Raw genomic sequence first — 13,846 nt, forward strand, 5'->3', positions numbered from 1 at the left:
ATATTCAAGTCAGAGTTTAGTAGATTTTTGGACACACAGAATTAGGGGATATGGAGACAGTGCAGGAAGGAGAATGGAAGTAGAAGGTCAGCCATGGGACAGAATTTTACGCCAGCGGGATTTTATGGTGCTGCCAAAGTCAATGGAGTTTAGAATGGCTCGCTGCATTTTACAGCCCAGTCACTGCCGCGATGGGCTGTAAAATTCCGGCCATGATCTTATTAAATGGTGAAGCAGGCTCAAAGAGCCGAATAGTCTACTCCAGTTCCTATTTCTTATGCTCTTATGTTCTTATAAAATGCATTAGAATCTAAATCCTCCATGTTTTGAGGATTACATTCTGTGATTCCCTCAAATTTCCAAAGCAAACTACAAACTGGGTGCCCTGGCATCCTTCCACAGTTACACTGCATTAAATAGTTTTTTTTTTATTCTTTGATGGGATGTGAGCATCACTGCCAAGGCCAGCATTTGTTGCTCATCCCCAATTTCCCTTGAACAGAATGGCTTGCTAGGCCATTTGAGGGGGCAGTTAAGAGTCAATCACATTGCTGTGAGTTTGGAGTCACATGCAGGCCAGATAGGGTAAGAGTGGCAGATTTCCTTCCCTAAAGGACAGTAATGAACAAGATGGATTTTTACAATTGACCATAGTTTCATGGTCACCATTACCAAGATTAACTTTCAACTCCAGATTTTATTGAATTCATATAGATTTGAAACCACTTCCCCAGATCATTAGCCTAGGCCTCTGGATTACTAGTCTAGTGACATTACCACTACGCCCCCATCTTCCCCTAACAGCACAGAAACAGGCCATTCAGCCCAACTGGCCTCTGCTGGTGTTGATGCCCCGAACCAGCTTCTTCCCACCCCTCTTCAGTGAATCCTGTTATTCCTGATGGTAATAAATAGGGACAGCACATAGCATGGCTCTGATTCCCAGATCACTATGGAAATATTAACTTTGACCAGGAGCCTCCTTAGATTTTTATTTTGTTTGTTTGCAAATCTATTAATGTAGCCTCTGCCTTAGTGACAGAACTTATCTCATCACCCAGGACAGTGTTCCTTTGCTTTGGGGGGACACTAAGTGCTATGGTGATGGGAAAAGTTAATATTTAGTTCTTATCTGCCATTTACAGCACCTCATAAAATGTTCTCAATAAAATGCATTGAGCTTAATTTACCGAGGTCGTCACATATGACCAAAGCGGGATTATCAATTCCTTCCTTTGGATTAAAAGTAAACTTCCTGAAAAACAAATCAGAATATTAAAAGAAGACATCAGTTTTATTCTTTTGACAGTCCTTGGATCATCAATCCTTATAGCATAGAATGCATTTGGCCGATTGTGCCTGTGCCGGGTCTTAGGGAGAGCTATCCAATTAGCTCCCACTCCCCTGCTCTTTCCCCTGCAAAATTTTCCTTTACAAGTATTTATCCAGTTCCATTTTGAAAGTTACAACCGAATCTGTTCCCCTGCCCTCTCAGACATGCATCCAGATCATAAAAACTCACTGCGTAAAAAAAAAAGTTTTCATTTATCCTCTGGCTCTTTTGCTAATTTCCTTAAGTCTGTGTCCTCTGCTTACTGACTCTCCTACCAGTTCAAACGGTTTCTCCTTAATTACACCATTAAAACCCCTCATAATTTAGACCTTCCTGACTGAGTAATAGATGAGTGAGATGTAGTAACAATGAGGATTGAGCTGTACCCAGATTGATGGATACCAGGGACAAGCATTGTGGGTTGCTCATATGAACAGTTCCTCAATACTAGCTCCCAGCAGGTGAGGCTCCACACCAGAAATGTGTCATAAGAACATGAGAAATAGGAACAGGAATGGGCCATTCATCCCCTTGAGCCTGTTCCACCATTCAATAAGATAATGGCTGATCTGATTGTGGCCTTAACTCCACTTTTTTGCCTGTCCCTCATAATCCTTGACCCCTTTGTTGATCAAAAATCTGTCTAACTCGGCCTTGAATCTATTCAATGATTCAACCTCCACTGCTCACTAGGGAAGAGAATTACAAATCCACTTCATCTCTGTCTTAAATGGGAGAACCCTTATTTTGAAACTGTGCCCCTAGTTCCACATTCCCCCATCTGAAAGTGTTCCCTTTTAGTGTTTATGGGATTAACAGATGGAGGCAGGTGAGGGAATAGCCAAAAACAGACTCATTGGGAAGTGGGACTGAGGGGTACTTGGTGGAGTGGGACTGATGGACTCTGTGTGGGCACTTTACAACCTTCTGGACTCGACAATGAGTTCAACCATTTTAGATCATAAACTCTACCCCCATTATGTTTCTTGCTTCTTTGTTGGTTTGTTATTTTTTTCACTAATTTCTCTCTTATTCTCTTCACTTTGCTTTCGGATGGCAGCTACTCAGGATCCTGCCATCTACTCCTCTAGAAACATCTTGTTTCATTACTTGTCCCATTATCACTCCCTTTAACCCTACATCATGATGTTAGGAAATATAAATAGTTTAAGTAAGTTATATTTGTATTTGTGGGTGTTAGGAATGAGTTTTAGCTTTGAAGTTTAAGTTTGATTTGTATTTCTGTATCTGTGTGTTAAGAAAAGGTCAAGTTGAGTTTTAGTTTCACTTTAAAAGGTACCTGCATTTCCAATGTGAGTTTACGACTGTAGGAGAAGTCAAGCAAACACAAGAGTAGAAAAACTGGGCTGTTGCCTACCGGGATCAAAGAGGCAGGTCCCTCCCACAGACACACACAGAAGAAACTAGAAACAGCAATTTGATTTGGAAGCTGCTTGAGTTCAGTTGGTTTTGAAGACAGCTGCCAAGCAGAAGCAGCCTAAAAGGGGAAGATAAGCAGTCCAAGCCAAAGTTGATTGAAAGTAGCTGCCAGAGGGAAACTGGAACAAAGGGGACAGATAGGCAGTCCCAATCTAAAGAAGAAAGTCCCCAAGAATGCAGGGGAGTGGAACAGGAGAAAGTCCCAAGCAGACCTTCTTGTCAAAGAAAGGAGAGGAACCTGGAAAAGATTCTGTTAAGTGAAGTTAAGAGTGAGGGGCAGTGAAAGACTCAAGTTTCAAGTTTAAAGCTTCAAGCTGCATGAAGCAGAGTCAAAGCGATATAAAGGCTTGTGAGAAGCCAGAAGGTCCAAAGAACTGGCTGAAGGTCTGTAACTCTTTCAAATAGACATATGAATCAGAGGTGTACTGTTGATGGCTGAGTCGGTGAGTGAGAATGTATGGAAGACAGCTTGAATACATGTGGTGACCCAGGGAAGAAGAACATCAGAAGGAGAGTTTAAAACTCTGGAGGTGAACCCTTGTGGAAGGAATCTGAGAGAATCTGGTTTGGGAGAAGATTCCAAGGTGAGATCTTGGAAAGTGAAGATTGGAAACCCTCATGTGAAAGATGGAGTTCAGTGAGACTGGTTGACTCATGGTGTAATAAGATTTTGGGGGGAGTTGAGGGGAGATCCATAGCATCTGTCTGGGGTGGCATCTGTCATCTGGTTTCAGAGTGTGGTGTGCCTGACCACAGGTTGCCAATTGGTTTACATGGCCTGTACTTACTGTGAACATTAGAGTATAAGATATTTTTTGTAACTTGTGCTACCCTTACAAATCTGTATATAACTGCAAGGTATAGTTGTGGGTGAAGGAGTATTGTAACATAATTCATCTTTTCTTGTTTAATAAATGTTTTATGCTTTTGTTAAAAGTTCATTAGCTGACTCCGGTGACTCTGTTCAGTAGCCCCTCTGTACATATCTAAACAAACAAATAAAAATTATGATCTAGCAAGCCAGATTCCACACTGGGATCAGGCTTGTCTAGTTGTAACATCAGCTGGGATCATAACAATGAAACTTTTTGTCATTTAGTGTCTCCTGTCCTGCACCTGTCACAAACTTTCCCTTATGTTCTTCCTACCCTCCCACCTTTCACTCGAAACCCATATACTTCTAACACTCTTTACTACAACTATTATCACTCCCTTTGCATTTTGTTCCATGACATCTTTGGTATTTTATCTCCCCTCCGCCGTCCAACCCTTTCCTTATGTTCCACTTGACTTTGCCTCCTTTTTCAACACATAAAACCCATTCTACCTTTCTTTAGTTCCAAAGAAAGTACTCTGTTTCTCTCTCCACAGATGCTGCCAGACTTATCGAGTTTTTCCAGCTTTTTCTGTTTTTATTACATCTCTAACTTTTCCCAGTTCTGATGAAAGGTCACAGATCTGAAATGTTAACTTCACAACTGCTGCTCGACCTGTTGAGCATTTCAGCATTTTCTGTTTTCTTTTCAGATTTCCAGCATCTGCAGTATTTTGATTTTGGCTAGGTGAAGTGAGTTTGATGGGCACTGGGTGGGACGGGTCTCATGGACATTGGGTACACTATGCTAACCCAGTGTCACATGAGTCCCGAGGGTATAAGGACAGTATCTATGCCAATGTCCCAATGAATCTCCACAAGACTCCTTGAGCTCTACTGTGAGTCCTATGTGCCCTCCACCACCGCCCCCTCCCACAACTTACTGGCTCCATTTGAGTGAGGTCAGGACCAAGAATGTATCTTCACCCCTGAACCTGCGTGGCCCCAAAATTAAAAATCAACCCATCAGTTTTCAACATCTGTCTCATCTCCAACAGAAACCCCTTTATCAGATTTAATTACAGATTTGTGTTTTCCTGTGCAGTTAGCCAAAAGGATAATGTAATTACATGGTCAGTTTACATTCAACTAAGTAAACAGTTGATAATATTCAATTAGTTTAGGTTCAGCTCAGATTCAGTTGCATGAGATTAGGATGGCAGGTACAGAGAAAAGGTTACTGCGTCCATAGTGGAATCCCTAACACAGCTCAGTCCAGGCTCAGAGAGCAACACAAACCATTCCTAATGAGAGGACATCAGGTAACAGGTTTTCATGCACAATAGTTGTTAAGTGAGCTAACAACAACTTGCATTTATAAAGCATCTTTAACATAATAAACATCCCAAGGTCTTATGGAGATTGGTCCCACTGCAATGTTATCAAATACAGTTTGACAATGAGCCACACAAGGAGATATTAGGAATGGTGACCAAAACCTTGGACGATGAAGTAGGTTTCAAAGGACATCTTAAGCAAGGAGAAAAAGATAGGTGGAGCGGTTTAGGGAGGAAATTCTAGAGCTTAGGACCAAGGCAGCTGAATGCTGTGGGCTCCTGCACAATCATCATACTATCTGGAATTTAGAAAAATAAGAGGTGTTCTTATTAGAATGTATAACATTCTTAGAGGGCTTGACAGGATAGATTCTCAGATGCTGTTTCTCCTGGTTGAGGAGTCTAGAACTAGGGGGTCATAGTCTCAGGCTAAGGGGTCAGCCACCTGGGACTGAGATGAGGAGAAATTTGGAATTCTCTACTGCAAAGGGCTGTGGATGCTCAGTCATTTTGTAGTGGAGCGATGAAAATTGGGGATGAGCAAGAGGCCAGATGGAAGGAGCACATTGGTCTCAGAGAGTCATAGAGCTGGAGGAGGTTAGAGAGATAGGGAGGGGTGAGGACATGGAAGAAATTTAAAATGATGAGAATTTTAAAATTGAGGCGTGGCTGGATCGGGAGCCAATATAGGTCAGTGAGCACAATGGGTGGGGATGGGTGAATGGGAGTTATGTGAGTTAGGACATGGACAGCAGAGTTTTGGATGAGCACAAGTTTATGGAGGGTGGAAGATGGGAGGCTGACCAGAAGAACATTAGAATAATCCTATGTAAAAATAATGAAGGTTGCTAGGAACAGATGAGCTGAGAAGCAATTCTTTGGTTTACAAACAATCATACCCTGAGATGCCTAGTGGCCGAGTCATTGAACAGATATGAGCCTGAATTCTGACTGTTGACAGTCATTTTGATTGTGAGGAGGCATCACAGCAATACCCAATTCTGTCTTTGGCTAACGTGTGCACACATATCTCTTAAAAACAAGAGCTAGCATTGTCAATAAAGAAAATCACACACAAGAGATATAATGCAACAGAGTGCAGGTGGGATTTTTTGAACTTCAGGAACAGCCAGGTCAATGGTCCTTTCTGACAAGAATGTAAGACATAGGAGCAGGAGTAAGCCATTCAGCCCCATGAACCTGCTCCCCCATTCAACAAGATTGTGGCTGATCTTCTGCCTCCATTTCTCTTTCCATCCCTATCCCCATACCCCTTAATTCCCTTAGTGTCCAAAAATGACTCAGCATCCTCAATCATTTGGAGTAGAGAATTCTAAATTTCTCCTCATCTCAGTCCAAGATGGCTGACCCCTTATCCTGAGACTATGACCCCTAGTTCTAGACTCATCAACCAGGGAACACAGCATCTGAGCATCTATCCCATCAAGCCCTCTAAGAATTTTAACAACTTTTTAATGAGATGACCTCTTATCCTTCTAGTATCTCCAGATAGTATGATGATTGTGCTGGGGCCTATGCTCAGCGAGAGATGGCTGACCTTTGGACCTCACACCAGAGCAAGTCATTGACTCAAGCCTTGGTGCCCAGTGCTCTGAGCCGGCATCTCACAAATGAGAAATCAATACTTACGGGGATAATGCTGCTCTGTCCTCGACACCTGCAAATAGAAAGAAAATAAATTAGAAAAGCTTTGCAGCACCTTGCCTGCAAAGGTTGCTTCTTCAAGATGCATTTTTTGATGGAACATCATTGAGGGGCTGAATGGCCTCCTGCTCCTATATTATGATAACCCTCTCTGTGAACATCCATTCCCTCCAAATAACCGACATAATAGCAGTGACTGCTGCATGCCTCATTGATTCTTGACAGCTTGGCTGAGATTCACCAATATGAATGTCAAAGGAATTGTGCTCCTGACCCTGTACAAGGTACAAAAGGTGCTCAGTACCCATAAAACAACAAGCTGGATATTCATGTTAGAACTTACATTTACTGAACCAACAGCAATAAGGTGTGTGTGTGTGTGTGTGTGTGTGTGTTGCCAAGCATGTTGACTAGAAATCAAAACTTAAAGCAAGTCTGAGGCTTGACATCTGATCTGCACAGTGCTCCTTGAATAGTGCATTCAGTGTCAGTCACAAGGTTATGAGAGAGATATTGAAATCCTGGCGCCAGTGTAAGAAAGAACGCAGGTTTGATCCCTAGCCTTTAAGAACTTAGTTATGGGGAAAGACTAAAACTTAAGAAAGAGCTGCCATTTCTATAGTCCCTTTCATGTCTTCAGGGCAACCCTAGAGTACTTCATAGTCAACTTCTGAATTGTTGAGTGATGACTATTGGTTGCCAGGGAGAACTCCCCGGTTCTTCTTTGAAATAGTGTTGTGGGATCTTTTACATCCAGTGAGGGTAAATTGGGTCTCAGTTTAACATCTCTTCTGACAGGCGGCATCCCTGACAGTGCAGCACTCCCTCAGTGCTACTCAATGTCAGCCTGGATTCTGTGCTCAAGTCTTTTGGGTGGAACTTGTACCTACAACTTTCTGACTCAGAAGCAAAAATCACCAACCTCTCTCTTTGCCAGTGGAATGAGCACCCATCTCCCTCACTACAGGCAGCCTGGGCACACATTTCACTGGCCTGAAAAAAAAAGGTATCTCTATCTCAGGAAGCACCCTTTATACTTATCATTCAAAGGGAGCATATGACCATTGTCAGGCGAATTGCACAGCTTCTATGGGCAGGGGTGCTGGGACAGGTACTTCACAACAATGCTGCCCAAGTTGTTTTGCCATCAGCAGCACCACTATGTGGTTAAGGTAGTCAGAGAGTAAAGAGAAAGCTGACAATTGACTTATCAATGCTATCTCTGCAGAGCAAGACACTGAAATGGAAGGGCAAAAAACAAATCTAAAAGTAAACAGAGATAGAGTAGCATATGGCATAGAAACCAAGGACAAATATGGCATGGTGCCCACTAACTATCACCATGTATTGGAACAAATTGTTAGGGCTGTTTGCATTTTTCTTGTCATGTCTTTCTCCTTCCCTGAAGGTGTCAAGTGTTAGATTTCATAGGAACATAGGAATTGCTACAGAAAAAGACCAAGGTCCATCTAGTTTGCTTTCTATCATCCTGCAGTCAATACAATGCTAATGGAGTTGTTGACTAACTATAGCAATCAGTCTCTATCACTGAGCCTATAACAGTCATGAGGTGAGGAAAACTTGCAATGGTAGAGAACCATTGGTCCAAAGTCACTTTGTCATGCTACACTCACTGCACGCCATGTCTCAAATTACTCATATCCTGGATTCCAAGATTTTTTTTCTAAAATAAATCTCTGTAATCTGAAATTGAATGAATCAGTACTAACAAATTCTACCATCTCCCAAGGAACTCTGTTCCATAGATTGTTGGCTCACTCCCTGAAATATTCGGTTGAATTTTACCAGGCCTATGGAGACAGGCTGGGAAGTGGGAGGGCTGTTAAAACGGTGGCGGGAGGGGAGCCCAACGTATTCCTGCCGCCGTGGCATTTTTCAGCAGCAGGAACTGGGAACCTCAGTGGTTAAGAGTCCATTTATAGGCTGCCTCCCGCCTCCAATGGCACTTTACCATGGGCAGACTGGCAAGTAAATCCTGGCAACCACCCAGCGGATTCTGAGGGGACAGAGGTGGTGAGGGGGACCCTCCTTTATGGTTGCTCCATGGCCCAGAGAGGGACTCGCCCCAGCAGCAACTGCCGCCCCGCAAAAGAACAATTTCCCCCCTGATTCCTAGGATCTGTCTGCCTGGTCCTGGCACGGTTAAATTAAAAGCTTATTTGAGCTTTACTTCAGCTTGGAAGCACCCTCTCCTTCCCACAGCATCAGCAGTGAGCACCTCTAAAGGTTGAGCTCCCAGCCCTCTCATTGTGCTGGTAGCTCTGGGAACCATCTTTAATTGGACAGTGATCCTAGTGGCGACCTCTTAATTGGCCCCCACTAGTAAAATGCCGCTGCAGGGTCTTGCCACCTGCTGGAGTGAGTTGGCTCCAGTTTCGTTTGGTTTTGCTTTCAGTGGGACTTCATTCCTGGTGGAAAACTTCAGCCCATTGTTTCTGCAGATTAGTTTTGAATTTACTCCCTTCAAGCACAGGTCATGCCCTCTAGTTCTACTTTTTTAGACCAGATGAAACAGATCATCATGGTTTAAACTGTTTAGTCCCTTTAGATTCCTAAAAACAGCAATTGTACCACCTCATAGAAGTACGTAGAATTCGCTGCACAGAAAGAGGCCATTCAGCCCAACTGGTCCAGGATGATGTTTATGCTCCACATGAGCCTCCTCCTACCCTACTTCGTCTCATCCTGTCAGCAGGTTCTATTCTTTCTCCCTCATGTGCATATTTAGTTTCCCCTTAAATGCATCTATGCTATTCAACTCAAAATTCCACATTCTCATCAGCATCTTAGTAAAGAAGTTTCTCTTGAATTGCTAATAGTCATGAATAAATCCTATCTTGTATTAATAACCCCTTGTTCTGGTCACCTGACAATGGAAACGTCTTCTCTAAGTCTTCCCTATCAAACTCTTTCAAGATTTTATAAACCCCTATCATGTCGTCTCTCAGCTTTCTCTTTTCTAGAGAGAAGAGTCCCATCCTGCTCAGTCTTTCCTGCTAGGTATAACCCCTCGGTTCTGACATCATTCTACTGCCAAATTGCAGCAAATAATGCTCCCATGAAGAGCACTGAGACAGTTTATTATGCTAAACGTTCTATATAAATGCAAGTTGTGAATCAGCATTTGAAACACCCCTAGTATCATCATTTAATTTTGAATATTGATCAGCTTTATTAGAAAAACTGAGTTTTTGAGGGCAAATGAAGTTCAGGGGAGGAAAGTCTGCTCATAATCTGCTGCACTGTGGGGGAAAAACATGTTGCTACAAATACAAAGTTTAGAAGGTTGTTATGTTTTTGAACTGCCTGTTTAAGGTAAAATGAATTAGTGAAGTGGTCATGTGACCTGTTCTGAATTCTGCCCGACAACAAGCTTGAGTGGCTTGATTATTAAAGGTTAAGGGAGGGAGGGGAGATGGGGGCAAGGTTGTCTTACTGGAAGTAGTGTGCAAGATATTCACACCCGTGGACAATGACCAGGGCAGGTATGCTGATGGTGGATGGATTATTAGTCTCCAAGTCACAGGGAGGTGTTAGGAATGTCAGGTTTCATAAATGGTTATACTGTAATCTATTTAATCCCGACGTAAAGAAAATAGCTAATCATCAATTCTACCTGTGATTCACATTGCCATGGACATGGACTTTGAGAGGGGGACAGGCCATAGAAAGTCATTATAGTATCGGCTTGCAGGGCTTTCTTAAGATATCCCTGAACCCCAATGACGAGTCAGTCTGCAAGAGTCTGGGAGAGAGAGAAAGAGAGCAGAAAGTCAGAAGCAGCTAGTCCTGCACTTTAAGCAGAGAAAATGCTGGTCCTGTTGGAAAACACATTTGGGAGCTCATGCTCAGATTGAAGAGAACAAGTTCATGAAGATTTAAATGATTCACCTAGCCTGGCTAGAGGAAAGAATCTCTAATTTGTCCCTCACCCTGAAAATAGCTTCTGGGGATTAGATGTTATCTGGCTGAAAAAGGAAAAAGGAGGAAAGCCATCAGGATCTGAAAATAGCTTTGTACTGATTCCTGGAGGATGCAGTGTCCACTTCAGAGACACAGTAAAGTATAACCATGGAGGACTTTCTCTCATTTTAAAAGTTATCTTTTTTGTAGTTTAGAGCACAAATTGCCTACTGAATAGTATTTAGACAATTTGTTTAGTTTGTTTGCAGTAAGTGTTTTAAAACTTGAAATCCTGTTGTGTGATCCTTCCAGTCAGCCACTGGAAATGTGAATACCTTTCTAAAAGTTATTGGTTTCAGCGGGTGTCGGAATAATGGAGAATCTCAGGTGTGATGAGTTGGAAATACGATGGCAAGTGTTGCCTGATTTTGGGCATGGACAATTTTGTTTTATCCCCTCGGAGTCTGTCAACACACCTACAGAAGAGTCATGGTCATAGAATCATTTATGGCACAAAAGGAGGCCATTCAGCCCATCAAGTCCATGCCGGCTCCCTGGGGAGTTAAAAGGTGTCAATCACCTTTCATATACAACAACACCTGTCAGAGAAGAAACAGGAGTAGTATTAAGAGATTGTGCCACACCTGGGTTTACAAACCTGGTGCAAGATGCCTCGATGATCTCCTTAGCAATGTACACTCCCCCTTCCTGACAACCATTGCCTTAAATGATGGATGACCTGTTGCGTCCAAATAAAATGGTTGCATTAGATTCTCTTTAGCCTCTGTATTGTTCATTTCCCTCCATCCTGTGGTGGTTAACATTTTGTTTACAACAAAGTATAAAACACCAAAGTGACCGTTACTTCTGTTTTTAGATTTCATTCTACTGTTAGAAGGAAGTCTAGAGGGAGAAGAGGCCATTCAACCCATCAACCCCACTGCATCCAGAGACTATGCTGATTATTTTATCCAGGACTCCCCTCATTAGTTGTTTTCTGTTTTTGACAATACTAAATTACTTCTCCTGAGAACTATAAACAAGTGAGCAGTGTCACCAATGTCTCTAATGGTGTATCTAATCCCTCTACCAGCATTGTTAATCCTCTAGTAATGCTGTTAATCTCTCTATCCATACCATTAATCCCTGTACCAATGCAGTTAATGTATCTGTTAATATTTTAAGCCCTCTCCCTGTGAGATGTGCCATACGACTCGTGTTATCAGTCATGTTAGCATTTGGAAGATAAAGCTTCTGATATTGATCTTAAACATCCCTCCTTAATACATTTAAATCCATTCAATATATTTTAAAATAAACAAAAGGACACACAGGCAGCTAAAATTGGCTATTGTATGTATGTGTATGCATGTGTGTTTATGTTTCTGTGTGTGCATGTTCATATTTGTGAATGCTTATGTGTTTATGTTGTGTTTGCCTGTATGTGCATGTTGTGTGCATGTATGCTTGTGTGTGCGTTGCGAATTTATATGTTTGTGTGCATGTGTTGTGTTTGTGTGTATTTGTGTGTGTGTGTTGTTTGTGTGTGTGCATTGTGTGTATGTGTTGTGTTGCTTTTGCAAGTTGTTTGTGTGTGTATCTTGTGTTGCGTGAGCATTTGTGTTGTGTGTGGGGGTTAACAGGACAATCCAGAGTCTGCTACAGTGGTAGCAGATGACTCTTCCATGCCTCTTCAACTCACCAAGATTTAACCACAAACAACTTTAAACATTTTTTACTGAATCACCCAGCTTATGGCTCTGTATTAAACATGAAATGCTACTTTGTACTTCATGTTTTCCATAAGTTGTGCTATATTGTAAGTAAAAATAATTTAAAACTCATAGAATAATAGAATGGTTACAGCACGGAAGGAGGCTATTTGGTCCATCGTGTCTGTGCTGGCCCCCTGAAGAAGCAATTATCTGGTGCCACTCTGCCTTTTCAGAAGATGCAATTCCCTTTTGAAAGCCTCAATTGATCCTACCTTCGCCACACTCTCAGACAGTGCATTCCAGATCCTAACCACTCTGCATGAAAAAGTTTTCCCTCATGTCACTGTTGCTTCTTTTGCCAATTACCTTAAATCTGTGCCCTCTCGTCTGATCCTTTCACCAACATGAACAGTTTCTCCCTACCTTCTTAATCAGACTCCTCATGATTCTGAATACCTGTATCAAATTTCTACTCGGCCTTCTCTTCAACAAAAACAATCCTAACCTCTCCAATCTATCTACCTAACTGAAGTTCCTCATCCCTGGAACCATTCTTGTGAATCTTTTCTGTTTTCCCTCTCTAACGCCTTCACATCCTCATAAGCCTTAAAAACTTATTAAAATGTCAATAAATGAGAGCCTCAACCCACTGGTGCACCAAGTCTACTTTGACTCAATGTTAAACTTTGGATTCTTCACGAGGAGAGATAAATGAGTCTAAAGTTCCCGACGCTTGGATCTTTATCCGTGGCAGTAGATCAGAGATAACACATCCATGAGTTTTTTTTAACCTACGCCCAGTGTACAGGGAAATATCCCAATCCAGTTATTGTCCATACTTGGACCGGAGACTTGCTAATTACAGGAATCAATCCTGCTCCTGCAATTATCTATGTGTCTGCAGAATTGAATCCAGTGACACTGTGTGATGTGTGACTGTTCTCTCAGAAATTTTCAGATGAGGAGATGAATAATATTTGTGCTTTCTTTAGAAAGTAAGTGTGCGGCTTTTTTATTGCGCTTTTGTTAATTATTAATACAAAATTGTTCGGATTGAATAGAGCGGAATGAGGGTAGCCTAACATTCTGGGAAGGGAAGAAAACAGAAAATCACTCTCTCTCCTCCCTCACTGTAGGTCTCCCTGAACCTGTTAACCATGCACACACACTGCGGCAGGTAAGTATTCACAAATCTTTTTTTAAAAAAATACATTCACAAGCGTCGCTGATGTTTTTTAAAATGAAAGATTCGTTACATACCGTTGTGTTCCTTCATGTTGGACCTTGCTTTCTGAGACGCTTCTGGACGGAAGGGTGAAGTAACAGCTGAGTTATAAAGCAGCCTCTTATCACATGAATAGAGCGAAGTTTAACGTCTGAATGCAGGATGTTTAATATTTAAACACCATTAGATTACACTGGGTCTCGCACAACACTTCCTCTGCTGCCTCCTCACACCAAGAACTAGAAAAGTACCGTATCTTTGACTCTCTGTCATTTCATTTCAAGCAATGGTTAATTGGGTTGCTAACAGGGCAGCGGTTATGCCACACAAGAGTTGAGCTTAGCAGCCCTGCTAACGCGCACGGTTGCCTCCCCTCTGGTGCCACAGACACAA

At 42.1% G+C, this 13,846-nt stretch overlaps 1 protein-coding gene across 1 annotated transcript in view; it reads right to left on the reverse strand.

Moving 5' to 3' along the window:
- LOC121269575 (Na(+)/H(+) exchange regulatory cofactor NHE-RF3-like) overlaps window positions 1-13,504 on the reverse strand; it is a 31,247-nt gene extending 17,743 nt beyond the window's left edge. Inside the window, exons 1-4 of the mRNA XM_041174276.1 lie at window positions 13,489-13,504; window positions 11,172-11,321; window positions 6,575-6,602; window positions 1,191-1,255 (exon numbers count right to left, since the gene is read on the reverse strand). Coding sequence (XP_041030210.1) covers window positions 1,191-1,255; window positions 6,575-6,602; window positions 11,172-11,321; window positions 13,489-13,504 — 259 coding nt within the window. The remainder of the gene's footprint in view (window positions 1-1,190; window positions 1,256-6,574; window positions 6,603-11,171; window positions 11,322-13,488) is intronic.
- Window positions 13,505-13,846: the final 342 nt, after the last annotated feature.

This window comes from Carcharodon carcharias, chromosome 25 (genome assembly GCF_017639515.1).
Source record: "Carcharodon carcharias isolate sCarCar2 chromosome 25, sCarCar2.pri, whole genome shotgun sequence".
In the NCBI taxonomy this organism is placed as follows: Eukaryota; Metazoa; Chordata; class Chondrichthyes; order Lamniformes; family Lamnidae; genus Carcharodon; species Carcharodon carcharias.